Raw genomic sequence first — 13,414 nt, 5'->3', positions numbered from 1 at the left:
GGCTTTAATGTCACATTTTTAATGAATGACGCCGTAACCTGAGTTCTGTGGTTGACTAACATGCTTGATATTTTTTATTGATTCTTAAATACCGCCATCTAGTGGTATGTATAGGGTATGGTCTAGCAAGATGGGCGCGTTGAAGGATCACTTTTGTTTCCGCCCAGACGTTAATTCGTGTAACACCTAGAAGCGAAGTCCATTTGTAATGGAAATAAACTTGAGATACGTCTAATATTTTACGCAGCTAAACAGTCATGTACAGTTGCCTTTCAAGGTAAGTACTATAGTGCATGTAGTCCAAAGTAGCTAGCTATGTCATATTGCTGAGATTGTTACAAAGCTAGGTAACGACTGCTGCTAGCTAGTTCACAACAGCCAAAATACTGTGATGACCTTTGGCATACTTAGCAAGCTGACGTGCATATTGTAGCTAGCTGTGTGTTACTTTGTAACACTGAATGGTGCAAAATAGTTTGCTACACAGGACGTTGGTGGCACATTTAATTGGGGAGGAATGGCTGGAGAAGAATTGGTGGAATGGTATCAAATACATGGTTCCCATGTGTTTGATGCCATCCCATTTGCTCCGTTCCTGCTGTTATGAGCAGCCTCCACTGGTCTTCTATGATGTTTACAAATTAGCTACACTGTCAACAAATTAGAAATAACGGGGCGTGTTGTCAATTAGCTAGATTTCCACATTAAAACATTCTCTACATTGTCATCCATTCATTGCTTTTCAGGGGTTTGAGGACCAAAAGCAGACTATGTCCTGGTTATGTCTCCTCTCAGTCACCTCTATGGAACGTTGACCCGTTCACACACAGGCGTCCAGAACGCTGTTTACACTTAAGGACATCAGCAGGTAACCTATGGCAACCTTTGGCACACATTCTCTCAGGCCAAGCTAAGCAGCTGCCAGTGGCAGCCTACTTGATGAGCACCAGTGTGCACAGAAGACGATTGCCAAGTGCCTTTCCAGTTTTAGATGAAGCCCTTCAGCCAATTCACAATGACGTATTTGAGGCTAACCTACGAAACAGCCAGGCATGCCAAGAAAGGTAGGTCGAAACTCCATACACCTCAGCAATCTCAGTGTATCAACTAGTTTTCCATTTCTGCTGTATAGTATTAGCCTTCTGACCATGGTGGCACTTCCAGGTATATTGAATACATGGAGAAGGTGAAGAAGGGGGGTGGGGAGAATGCAGTAAAGAGGCACACCCAGAGAAACAAGAAGATGTTGGTTACGGACCGTCTTCGCATGCTGTTTGATGACGGATACTACTTTGAGCTGTCTCCCTTCGCTGGAATGGGCCTACCCTATGGAGACATCCCCTCAGCAGGCTGTCTCACTGGTAGAGGGTTCTCTGCTCTGTCAGTGACGGATGTTCTTAATGCATGCTTATCACTCAGAAACTTGAAATATCCAACCTGAAATTTGGCAGCAAGGGAAATGTCTTGTTCCAGTGCATTGTAAAACAATATGTATAAGTAAGAATGAGTTATACTCAGCCTTATTGCTTCCTTGTGCACTTCTTCACTGTTGCAGGTATAGGTAAAATCAACGGGTTGTGGTGTGTGTTTATTGCCAATGATGCTACTGTGAGTGGTGGTACAGCCTATCCCATAACCGTCAAGAAGCAGCTCAGAGCCCAGGATGTAGCTATCCAGAACCGACTTCCTTGTGTCTACTTGGTGGATAGTGGAGGTGCATTCCTTCCTCTTCAGGTATGAACTCAACTCATTGAGATTAATACCACTGATGAATGACTCAATACGTAATTGCTAAGTTTACTCCATCCACAGTCTGAGATTTTCCCTGATAAAAACCAAGGAGGACGTACTTTCTACAATGAAGCCATCATGTCTGCCATGAAGATCCCTCAGGTGAGACAGAAATGCTAAACATCCCATTGAAGACAATCCAAACACAATATTTTCTACCCATGAATGTTGTATCTTACTCCCTCTAGGTATCCGTGGTTTGTGGTTCATGTACAGCTGGCGGTGCATACATCCCCACTATGGCAGAAGAGACTGTGATGGTGCACCGGATCGGGACGATATTCCTGGGCGGACCGCCCTTGGTGAAAGCTGCCACAGGGGAAGAAGTCTCCCCAGAGAATCTGGGTGGGGCCACACTCCATGCAGAGTGAGTGAGTGAGTGAGTGGAAAGCCGACAAACTCTCAAGTTCTCTGTGCGATTCACTATACTACTATATCTGCACTAATAGGCTCAAACTTCACCTCCCCCTCCCCGTGCTGTTTCAGAGTGAGCGGCTGTGTGGACCACTTTGCCTCTGTGGAGAAGGAGGCCTATGAAACCACACGTAACATAATCTCTACCCTCAACTTTGAGCTGCCCGAGGAGGACGAGGCAGGGGTGGAGGAGCCTCTACATAGTGTGGAGGAGTTGATGGGTCTGGCCCCACGGGACTATGAACACAGCCTGGAGGTCAAGCTGGTCAGCTCAACACACACTTAAACCAACAGTCACATCTCATGGGGATGTTTTAGAATTACAATTATTCTGTTACTTTTTTTTCTGTTCTTTTTTTCTGGTCAGATCCTGAGTCGGCTGACTGATGGCAGTAAGTTCCAGGAATTCAAGGCTCGATATGGAACAACCCTTGTGACTGGTTTTGCCAGAATTAGCAGGTAAGAGTTGTTGATTGACAGTCTTTAGTCTTGAAGTATTTACCCGACCTCCTTCAATAGTTTAGTAGATTTTATCTTAGAGGTCAGACTTTTACATCTCCCTTCATTATGCATACATTTTAATGTATTTTATTTGCTTCAGAAAGTTGCTGTATATTGGAACCTCTTAAAACCTCTATTTTCCGATAACATTTATTAACTGACACATTTTTGAAGCAGACTGTTTAGTAAAAGAGCATCAGGAGATTAACGGTTAACCCTGTTAATTTGCAAATTAGATTAGTGTGCTTCTGTGTTCCAACCAGTCAAATCTTTCCCTTTTTGAATGAGAACACAAGGGAAAACAAGTCACTTCAGCCAGCTTTCATCTGCTTTTACAAAGAACTTCTCTGAGAGCAACTCGTTGCCATGGCAGCGGAATGTTTTAGATGCAGGTTAGCGTTGTTCGTCATTAATCTTGTTCTGGAGGCAGCGCTGCAGAGTGGTCACAAGCTGACAGTCATAAAATCGGATTTTAAACCTAACCCTAACCACACTCCTAATGCCTAACCAAAACATTTACAATATAGCCATGGCAATAAACGTCAACCTGCATTCTAGATCCCAGAGGGTATTTTGATTTTAAACAGGGTATGATGCTCAAACAATTCATCAAGAAATTACTAATGAAAATCCATATAAATCTTGATGAAAAGTTTATTTCACTTTGTGTGTTCTTAAACTCCACTAAAAGTACTAAAATACAATTTTCACAACTGCTGTATGAAGGCAATACATTTTATTCAAGTTTAATGCCTAACTTGCAGTATATTTTTTCTTCAGGCATCAGGTTGGCATTGTGGCGAGCAATGGGGCGCTGACACACAACGCATCATTAAAAGGCAGCCACTTTGTCCAGCTGTGTGACCAGCGAGACATCCCCCTGATATTCCTACAGAACACCGTCCCAATGCCAGAGCTGACCCTCTCCCAAACCCAGGTATGGCACTGCAGCCAACCCTGAGCACTCACCACAGAATAAAACCACATTTTTCAAACAACTGGAATACCAACTCTCCAAAGAGAAAAAAATGGACTCCATTACTCCGAATGTAAAACAAAGCCTGGCGAGGAGGAGCACGGAGAGACCTCTCAATATTATTTTGTAGACGGACACTGCTGTGGAACTCAGTCAGCCATGTTAAATAGGACTATGATTAAAATCAGGTCCTAAAATCAATACAGCCATGTCATCGGGATGTTATGCTCTGTTCTTGAACATGGTTGTGGAATTTCATGTCGGTGTGTTAACAAGTTTCTGCTGGTGTTACTCATGGACCAATCTGTTAACTATGTGTGTGTATGTATCCTCTCTCTACTCTAGGCAGAGACCAACGCCAACAGACTGAAGGCTCAGGGTTCCATGATGTCAGCTGTGGCATGTGCCTCTGTTCCAAAAATCACCATCGTCATTGGGGGATGCCATGGCGCTGAAAGTTATGCTATGGTTTGTGCAATAGTGCCAGCAGTAGCTGCTGTATGAATTTGCCCAGTGCTTACACATCAATTCCCTTATACACTCAGTAGCCAGTTTTAGGTTTTGCTCCTATAGACTGAGTCGCGTGGCTTGTTCTATAAAGCAGACGGGCATTGAGTCAATCAGTTACAGTTCGATTGAACATTAAAATGGACAAAACGAGTGACCTAAGCGACTTTGAGTGTGGTATGATCGCTGGTGCCAGGCGTGTCGGTTCCTGTATCTCAAAATCTTTTCACGATGAATCCTGGTTCCTGTTACTTCATACTGATGGCAGTCAGGATTTGTCGTGAGTGGCATGAGTCTATGGCACCATCCTGCCTGATGTCAACGGCACAGACTGGTGGCGGTGGTGTAATGGTGTGAGGAATGTTAGGTCCCTTCATACCACTTGAGCAACATTTCAATTCCCAAACTATTCAGGCTATTCTGGAGACAAAGGGGTGTCCGACCCAGTACTACCTAATAAACTGTACCTAATAAACTGTCCACTGAGTGTATTTTGAAAATACTAACTAAACGGGTCTCTTTTCTATGTTTTTCTTTATCTAGTGTGGCAGGTCATTTGACCCAAACTTCCTATTCCTTTGGCCCAATGCCAGAGTGTCCCTGGTGGCCCCTGGTCACTCTGCAGCTCTGGCACAAGAGGAGGAGGATGTTGAGAAGATCAATAAGAGGTAAGTCACCCATAGGACCAGTGGCAGTCGGTGCTGTTTAAGATGAGGGAAGACGCACATTTTTTTTTATTTTTTTAAATGAGCATGGCCTTATCTATTACAGTATATTGGATGACAGTTATTCATATTCCATTCACCCAGTTCAATGTAACGTCGTTTAGGCTAATACGTGATACTTGAATTTTCCCTATACCCATCATGAGGTTGCTACTACCTAGCCTATGAATGAAAGTTTACAATGTAGGTGCACAGGTTGAGAGAAATTTGACAGACATTGACACATTCAGTACCGTCTTGCACACTATTGCTTGCATCTAGCTGATCTAGGGTATAAGCATTAGTCCAACAGTTGCAAACAGGAGTTTCTAATAGACAGATGCAGGTATGTTTATCCCCGTTTCATTGTTTGCTTTCATTTAAGATTGTTGAAAAAATAATCGTCAGAATTAATGCACCCCTGCTCGCACGCAAACACAGTTCTATTTCATTGCAGCCACATAGATTCAGCATGATCACTTTGATTGTTGTAGTATTCCTTATTGCATCTATGCACTCTCCTCTCACCTTTTCCCTTCGCTTGTGGACTTAAGTGCACAACACATCAGCTGTCTGTGACCAGGCTAAAAAATACTTTCCAAGCCAAACCATCATATCATAACCGCTACACACAGACCATATGTTATATTCAACATAGCTACTAAAACTAACGCATTAGTAAACTCGCTACATTCATGCAGTACATTTTAGCAGTTGCATCGGCAGGCCCCGGTGGCAATAAATGGAAAAAATAAAAACGCTTACCTTGGAACATTTCCAGTGTTGGATAGCCAGCTATCTAACATAGCATCCCTCTGTTTGAGCAGGCTGAACTAGCTAGCTGCATTTGCTAGCTAAATGAAAGTGGGAAAAAAATATTTTTGATTAAATTAATATGTTCAGAACTGTTAAACTATTGTCTTTCTCTCCCTTTTGAGTCATCTACTCACATTTTATGCACTGCCATGCTTTAAATACTAGATTCATCCTTTGATTGGGTGTACTAGAACTCTGACAGGTTGGAAGACATCCTATGGAAGTTGTCATAATTACTGTGTAAGTCTATGGAAGGAGTTGAGAACCACAAGCCTCCTAGGTTTTGTATTGAAGTTAATGTACCCAGAGGATGATGGAAACTAGCTGTCCTCCGACTACACCATGGTGCTACCCTACAGAGTTGAATTTTTTTTATTGAACCTTTAACTAGGCAAGTCAGTTAAGAACAAATTCTTATTTACAATGACGACCAATTGTGAGCTGCCCTACGGGGCTCCCAATCACGGCCGGATGTGACAGAGGCTACTGCAGAACTTAATTTCAAAACAGTGTTTCAATTAACTATTGGTGACATGAATTTATTTAGTATAGTTTTATCTAAAAGCGATCACTTTAAAACATTTCTGAAATTCACTGAGGAGCCTGCACTGCACAGTACAGTCTTTCATACAGGAATATGATTGGTTGTGGATGTTAACAGGAGTGTTTATCCTTCTAGGTTGGAGAAAGAGAGCTCTGCATTCTTCTCGTCTGGCAGACTTTGGGACGATGGAGTGATTCTTCCCCAGGACACGAGGAAGGTAAATAACATAAGCATTTAGCAGATTTTATACAAAGCAACTAAGGCACACAGGACCAGGATTGATTTTAAATCTCTGTAGAATCACAACTGCCACTTAAGGTCACACAGTCCTGGCTTGTCCTCACTGACTGGAAGCAGATTTTGCGGTTTACCATGCACATGTGGGGAAAAAACACTTACGTAATGGCATAGTTTAGTTGGCTGTGGTCATCAAGTTGTTATTCTTGAGAATCTCTTCGCCTTTTGAAAGTAGTGTTATTGAATGCTACTTGGTAGGTTATTCATTTTTTTAAATACAGAAAGTGTTGCAAGTCGTTATCAGTTTACACATGACCATTACATTTTCTTTCTCATTAGGTTTTGAGTGATTGTCTGAAAATCATCAAACAACAGGAATATCAACTCTCCAAAGAGAAAATAAGGACTCCATTACTCCGAATGTAAAACTTTTTTTACAATTGTCTTTTAGAAAAAGGTATTAAATCTGACTAAATGCCTTAAGGCCCTAATTACCTTAACAATGAAGTGCTGATCACAGAAACAAACATTGGAGATTTGTAATAACATATGTTTATTTGTAATGGCATTGAATAAAAGAATGTGTAAATAACTTGAAACATAGAAGGAAAAACAATTGTCGTGTGTTAATTCTTACATAGTGCCTTCATACCCCTTGACTTATTTACACATTTTGTTACAGCCTGAATTCAAAATGTATTAAATACCCATCTACACACAATACTCAAAGGGAAAACATGTTTTTGTAAATGTATTTAAAAATAAAATACAGAAATCTCATTTACATAAGTATGCACTCCCGAGTCAATACATGTTTGAATAACTTTGGGCAACGATTACAGCTGAGTCTTTCTGTATACATCAAGAGTTTTGCTCTCCTAGATTATACAATATTTGCACATTTTAAATATTCAAGTTCTGTCAAGTTGGTCGTTAATCATTGCTAGACAGCCATTATCTAGTCTTGCCAAAGATTTAAGGCGAAACTGTAATTAGGTCACTCAGGAACATTCAATGTCATCTTGGTTAGCAACTCCAGTGTTTATTTGGCCTTGTGTTTTAGGTTATTGTCCTGCTGAAAGGTGAATTTGTCTCCATGTCTCTTGGAAAGCAGACAACTAGGTTTCTCTAAAAAATTTAACTCCCTAGTCCTTGCCGATAAGCATACCCATAACAAGATGCAGCCAGCACCATGCTTGAAAATATGGAGTGTTACTGGTGTTGGATTTGCCCCAAACACAACACTATTCAGGATTAAGTTAATTTATTTGCCACATCTTTTGCAGTTTTACTTTGTTGCAAACAGGATCCATGTTTTGGATTCATTTGATTCTGCCCAGGCTTCCTTTTCACTCACTTAGGTTAATGTTTCTCCATCAGTTCTATCACAGCCTTTAAACTCGGTTTTAAAGTTGCCATTGGCCTCATGCTGAAATCCTGAGCAGTTTCCTTCCTCTACGGCAACTGAGTTAGGAAGGACACTTGTATCTTTGTATGACTGGTTGTATTGATACACCATCCAAAGTGTAATTAATAACTTTACCATGCTCAAAAGGATATTCAATGTCTGCTTTTGTTTTACCCATCTACCAATAGGTGCCCTTGGAAAACCTCCCTGGTCTTTTGATTAATCTGTGTTTGAAATTCAAGTGCTCGACTGAGAAACCTTAATGTTACACTATTGCACACAGGATGAGTACATGCAACTTGTGACACATTTGGGGTTAACATTGATGTAACAATTCAATTTAATCTATTTTAAATTCAAGCTGTAACAAAATGTGGGAAAAGTCAAGGGGTGTGAATACTTTGAAGCCATTGTACATGGTTCCATTAAAGCTAATGAGCACTAGGCCTTTAGGTCTGAGTTTATGACAGATACAACACTTGACCAAAAGTATGTGGAGACCTGCTTGTGGAACATATGGAGTTGGTCACCACCATGCTGCTATATCAGCCTCCAGTCTTCTGGGAAGGTATTCCACTAGATGTTGGGGACTTGCTTCAATTAAGCCACAAGAGCATTAGTATGGTCTGGCACTGATGTTGGGCAATTAGGCCTGGTTTGCAGTCAACGTTCCAATTCATCCCAAAGGTCTTCAATAGGGTTGAGGTCAGGGCTCTGTGCAGGCCAGGCAAGTTCTTCCACACCGATCTTGACAAACCATTTCTGTATGGACCTCGCTTTGTGCACAGGGGTGTTGTCATGCTGAAACAGGAAAGGGCCTTCCCCAAACTTGTAAGCACGGAATCATCTAGAATGTAATTTTATGCTGTAACGTTAAGATTTCCCTTCACTGTAACTAAGGGGAACTAGCCCAAACCATGAAATAGCCACCGACCATTATTCCTCCTCCAAACTATGCATTGGGGCAGGTATAGAGTTCTCCTGGCATCCTCCAAACCCAGATTTGTCCATCGGACTGCCAGATGGGGAGGCGTGATTCATCACTCCAGAGAATGCAGTTCTTGTGCTGACGTTGCTTCCAGAGGCTGTTTGGAACTCGGTAGTGAATGTTGCAACAGGTGTTTTTTACGTGTTTCAGCGGTCCCATTCTGTGAGCTTGTGTAACCTACCACTTCACGGCTGAGCCGTTGTTGCCCCTAGACATTTCCACTTCACAATAACAGCAGTTCACCGGGGCAGCTCATAACAGGGCAGATATTTGACTGACTTGTTGGAAAGGTGGCATCCTATGATGGTAGGATGCCCCATTGAAAGTCACTCAGCTCTTCAGTAAGGCCATTCTGCCAATGTTTGTCTTTGGAGATTGCATGGCTGTGTGCGATTTTATATACCTTTCAGCAACGGATGTGGCTGAAATAGCCGAATCCACAAATTTGAAGGGCTGTCCACATACTTTTGTACAGTGTATATCACAACATTGATTTTGAAACTAAGCCACGAACAGGTTACATCAGTTATAGATAGATATATTTTTAAAACATTCCCAACAAAGGTTATAGTATTATTATTGTCCCTTTCTCCTGTGGAGTGGTATTGTAGATGTGTTTGAGAATGTAGTCCTAAGGCTTGTACATTCCATGGAAGGTGACAGGGATGATGACCTCCACCTCAGCCCGTGCGATCTCTGTCAGGTCTCTGGCATTGAGGATGAGGAGATACCCTGGCCTCTGGTCTGCTCCAGGGTTCACCACGATGCTCAACAACACCCCTAGGAAGAGGGAAAAGAACAGTGTCACATCTACAAAAAGAGAGTCCTCCCACCTCAACTCGTATCGCACCTCAAGTTGTATAGTATTGGTATGTCGGCCTTTTACATCACACTAAGGTGGATCCTGCTTAGGTAAGTCATGCTACCTGATCAGTTAAATGTTGAAGACCACAGATTGTGCCTCCTGTCTATCATATTATAGAATCCCTCTGTTTACCGTCATCTTCCTCCACAGAATCTGGGGTCTGCACAAAGATGGGCTCTGAGGGGTAAGAGTCTGGCTCCTGCCACACCCACGTATCCTTAGTCTTCACGTTCAGTTTGCAGATCTAGAGCATGACACAATCAAAAACGTACTCCCAGAATGACCATTAGCAGATTAGTCTAATCATAAACCTAATCATCAGACTTGGCTAATGCATCACCAGCGTTCCTGTCTGCATGCTATACTCACCCTGTCAGGGATGAAGTGGTTCAGGCCCAGTCCATAGGCATAGCTGTAGTTCTTCCCAGAGAATTTACTGTAGTTGATCTGAGGGAACTCGAAAGCTACAATGATAAAGGAATTCAAATGACTGATTTAATCGAATGAGGAAAATCTTTTGACTGATGATATGACAGATATTTAGTGGCATTAGATGGTATAAGAATAGGGGAGCTCTCAAGGTTTAATGAAACAAGCTGCGTGTGTTACCTTGTCGTGGTCCAGAAAACAGAACCTCAGGCTCCAGCCAGATGGTTCCATCGCTGCGCATCACTGCAGTGGCTGTGGTGTACGGAAGGGATATCAGATTCTTCCCCTGTTCCTCCTGCAAGTTCAAGTACAAACAGGAAAAACTTAACTGATTTAGTCCTCCTCTATCCTGAGAGGATAACATCAAAGCAGTAATAACTCCTTACTCCAGAAATGACAAGATTAAGGCCACGACACTTACCTTGTGGACGTCCATGGGTAGAACGTATCGCCGGACCTCTGGCTGAGGTGCCCTCATAGCAGCTTTCTTCACTTCCTCCCAGTTCTCCCGCAGGTTGGCCAGATATAGGTAGTTGTAGACAAACTCATGACTAAAATTGAACAAGAGAAAGAGGCGCTGGATAAGTGTCTTGTACATATGTTCTTCTCAAGTCACTACAACAACTGGTCAGTATTCACCCTTTCCAAGTACACAGGTCAACAACGATGAAGCCATCGTCCTCATAGCTGTTGATATGATGGAAGAGATTGAAGGCAGAAGTCCTGAATTTATGCTCTATGTATTCAGCTGGGTCCTTTGTAGCCAGATGGAACCATGTCTAGATGAAAATGGATACTGTTAGCTAGTGTTGAAGATTATTTTAGTATCAATAAACATTGAAATGCTAACAGCCCTTGAATACAGTTTGATAAGTGGTTTAGGTGTTCCTTTACTTACGCCCATGGTTTCGTTTGACTCAAAGCAATCCATGTAATTTGTGCCCCAGATGCTCCAAGCGGTCAAGAATTTTAGAAGGTTTATCTTCACTGGAGTCTCAACGAAGACAAAGTAGTTTTCTGTCATTCCAAAGCTGATGGAGGATGCAGGAAAAGTATTTTAATACATTTAAATGTGCAATAATGTTACAAGGAAGAATGTGAACTCCAGGGGCCTAGTTATCCAAAAGTTAACAATCAAGTAAATTATTTGTCTGTTCTATTCCTATTCCTTAAACTGTATCCTGACAATCAGCAATGTCACTAACCTGTGAACATAGGAGGGCTTGAATCTCTCACTGCTGGGGAGCTGCACAAGAACCTTGGACTTTGCAATGGGATCGGACTTGTCTGAAAACAAGAATCACAACCAGATAGCCATTTGATTTAGGGACATCTCACTTCCAGAATATAGTATCAATGCTGTATACAGAACAAACCTTTCGGTGTGGGAGGAATTTTGACAATGTTGTAGGCCAGTGACATATTCTTCCCAAAACAGTTCCCAATGTTGTACACCGTTCCATCACTTTCAATGTGTGGATGAGCTGTCACTCCATTGACCGAGAGGTAGTCACACAGGTCCACCTGGAGAAAGAGTTTGAGAGACTTTCTTTGTGACTAGAGTTCTTATGTTCACTCAATCTGATGTCAGCCAGAGGGAGCAGCACATACCCTTTTCAGAGTCTCCAGTGTGTCTGGGTCGACTTTGGTGATGTAGTTGGTTTCTGTGCAGGCATAGAAATCCTCACCAACAGGGTACACGTTCACTAAGCAATTATCTGTCACCTCAATCCCTTTGAAGTAGGTGAAAAACCTACAAAGACAAGAATGGACCATTTGAATGTTGCGTCTAATAACTAAGTCATGACACATGAGTGTTTAACTTGATTATCATAAAATGATAGCAAATCACCTTGAGAATATATTTTTGCAAGGATCTGGGTAGGCTGCTGTTCCAAACTCCGTGATGACCACTCTTTTCTCTGTCATGGCTCGCACATAGGCATCTGTTTTGACAAATCTTTAGAGAAACAGTAGTTAAAAACAATAATTACAACCAATATAATTTAAACATGTAGCTTGGAACATACAGATTGGGAATCGATAGGCCCACTTCTGTTTCAGCTCTTTCCAAAGCTTTTGAGAGCAGCAGTAGGTCACTGTGTTTTAGTATTCACTGTTTTAATGAGAAACAGTCCTCACTGAGGTTTCTCAAAACATTCCAGTCAAATTTATGGGCCGAGGGGAACATTTCACAAAACTACACAACTACCACCAGTGTGTAGTGTAAAATTGCATGCCCTCATAAAATATATATTTTACTACCTCACGGTTGTAAAGTGTTACACATCACTGAAGTCAACATCAACACAGAGGGGCTTACTTCCGATAGTATGTCACATGGCCGTTCTTTAGGTCAAACTTGTGCATGAGGGCCTGGCCATCAAAGAGGTGGTAGAAAGGTTCCGCCCCCACCTCAAACAGGCCAGGTCCAAGACGCAACAGACTGCCGCTCAGCCATTCTGGGATCACACCTGAACAGAGCATGAAATGATCCATGTTACCCTGTTGTGCTCATAAAACCCCAAACCTTCGCTTGTAAACCAAAGGGTAGTGGAGTCTCAGATCTGTTCCTCACATACCTACAACCACAGCAGGAATAGGCTCATTCAACTCTTCACATGTCTCAAAGATTTTCTTGTAGCCACCAGCCGGATGCTCAATTCTGAAAACCAAACAAAATTACTCCAAATAGAAACATCTATTCACATGAAATCCTAGGCTGCTGATCCAAATAATATTTTCAGACCTAAAAAACACTATTACATTATTGCCTAAATTAAGTTTTAGTTCAAAACAACAAAAAAATACAATCCGAGACCAGAACACACATGTTCAACTGCTTTACACTAGCATGCAGCAAAAAAGTCATGCGTGAAAAATGCTTTGATCTAAAAGCTTTGCACAAGAACAGTTACACAACTTACATACTCCTGTCAGTTATGAAAAATATGCAAAGAGGTAGTTTACGCACCAACTTATATTCTTGCATGGGGGAAAAGTTGAAGCTAAGGAAAATGTATGAAAGGAGTTACTCACCGACTAACCATTTTCCTATTGACAGTGTGTAGGAAATCAGTCTGAACTGTGGAGTGATCAGCAGCCTTTATAGACACTGTTAGATTCCCAGGCAGAGCGCCGGGAGTTTGAGAACCTCCCCCCAAACCAATCAGAGGTCTCTGAAACAAGAATCCCTTTGTACCCAGACCATTCACTTTTCCATGTACTTTTAAC

At 41.9% G+C, this 13,414-nt stretch overlaps 2 protein-coding genes across 4 annotated transcripts; one reads left to right on the top strand and one right to left on the bottom strand.

Annotated features, from left to right (window-relative positions):
• Window positions 1-118: 118 nt before the first annotated feature.
• On the top strand, window positions 119-7,628 carry si:ch211-198n5.11 (methylcrotonoyl-coenzyme A carboxylase 2). 3 transcript variants are annotated; one of them, XM_021604017.2, is made up of 13 exons: window positions 119-277; window positions 747-1,064; window positions 1,165-1,361; window positions 1,556-1,734; window positions 1,813-1,893; window positions 1,980-2,158; window positions 2,278-2,461; window positions 2,573-2,664; window positions 3,487-3,643; window positions 4,028-4,150; window positions 4,733-4,857; window positions 6,389-6,470; window positions 6,830-7,628. In XM_021604017.2, the coding sequence occupies exons 1-13, from the start codon at window positions 258-260 to the stop codon at window positions 6,914-6,916; spliced, it is 1,824 nt and encodes a 607-aa protein (XP_021459692.2). In that variant the 5' UTR covers window positions 119-257; the 3' UTR covers window positions 6,917-7,628. The 3 variants fall into 3 exon arrangements, with proteins under 3 accessions (XP_021459692.2, XP_021459690.2, XP_021459693.1); XM_021604015.2 differs by having other exon boundaries at window positions 2,278-2,470; XM_021604018.2 differs by having other exon boundaries at window positions 1,165-1,380; window positions 2,278-2,470.
• Window positions 7,629-9,435: 1,807 nt separating this feature from the next.
• Window positions 9,436-13,359, bottom strand: LOC110524415 (retinal Mueller cells isomerohydrolase). Its single transcript, XM_021604014.2, has 14 exons — window positions 13,220-13,359; window positions 12,763-12,845; window positions 12,504-12,654; window positions 12,033-12,140; window positions 11,792-11,933; window positions 11,557-11,704; window positions 11,386-11,467; window positions 11,079-11,211; window positions 10,820-10,959; window positions 10,602-10,731; window positions 10,361-10,475; window positions 10,121-10,215; window positions 9,884-9,995; window positions 9,436-9,666 (listed from the first exon to the last, which is right to left on the bottom strand). Exons 1-14 carry the CDS (start codon window positions 13,228-13,230, stop codon window positions 9,518-9,520), a joined length of 1,599 nt encoding a protein of 532 aa, XP_021459689.1. The 5' UTR covers window positions 13,231-13,359; the 3' UTR covers window positions 9,436-9,517.
• Between the last annotated feature and the right edge of the window lie 55 nt (window positions 13,360-13,414).

This window comes from Oncorhynchus mykiss, chromosome 5 (assembly GCF_013265735.2).
Source record: "Oncorhynchus mykiss isolate Arlee chromosome 5, USDA_OmykA_1.1, whole genome shotgun sequence".
In the NCBI taxonomy this organism is placed as follows: Eukaryota; Metazoa; Chordata; class Actinopteri; order Salmoniformes; family Salmonidae; genus Oncorhynchus; species Oncorhynchus mykiss.
Note: the sequence above shows the minus strand (reverse complement) of the source record. Positions and strands in the feature narration are given on the sequence as shown.

Bases quoted from the DNA above. Each gene is read 5' to 3' on its own strand.
- LOC110524415 (XM_021604014.2), bottom strand. The intron at 11,705-11,791 runs GTATGTGCTGCT...CTCTTTCTCCAG, and splicing joins CACTGGAGACTCTGAAAAGG to GTGGACCTGTGTGACTACCT. The intron at 11,212-11,385 runs GTTAGTGACATT...ATCCTCCATCAG, and splicing joins AAGCCCTCCTATGTTCACAG to CTTTGGAATGACAGAAAACT.
- si:ch211-198n5.11 (XM_021604015.2), top strand. From the start codon at position 258: ATGTACAGTTGCCTTTCAAG. The intron at 1,735-1,812 runs GTATGAACTCAA...CTCCATCCACAG, and splicing joins GTGCATTCCTTCCTCTTCAG to TCTGAGATTTTCCCTGATAA. The intron at 2,159-2,277 runs GTGAGTGAGTGA...GTGCTGTTTCAG, and splicing joins GGGGCCACACTCCATGCAGA to AGTGAGCGGCTGTGTGGACC.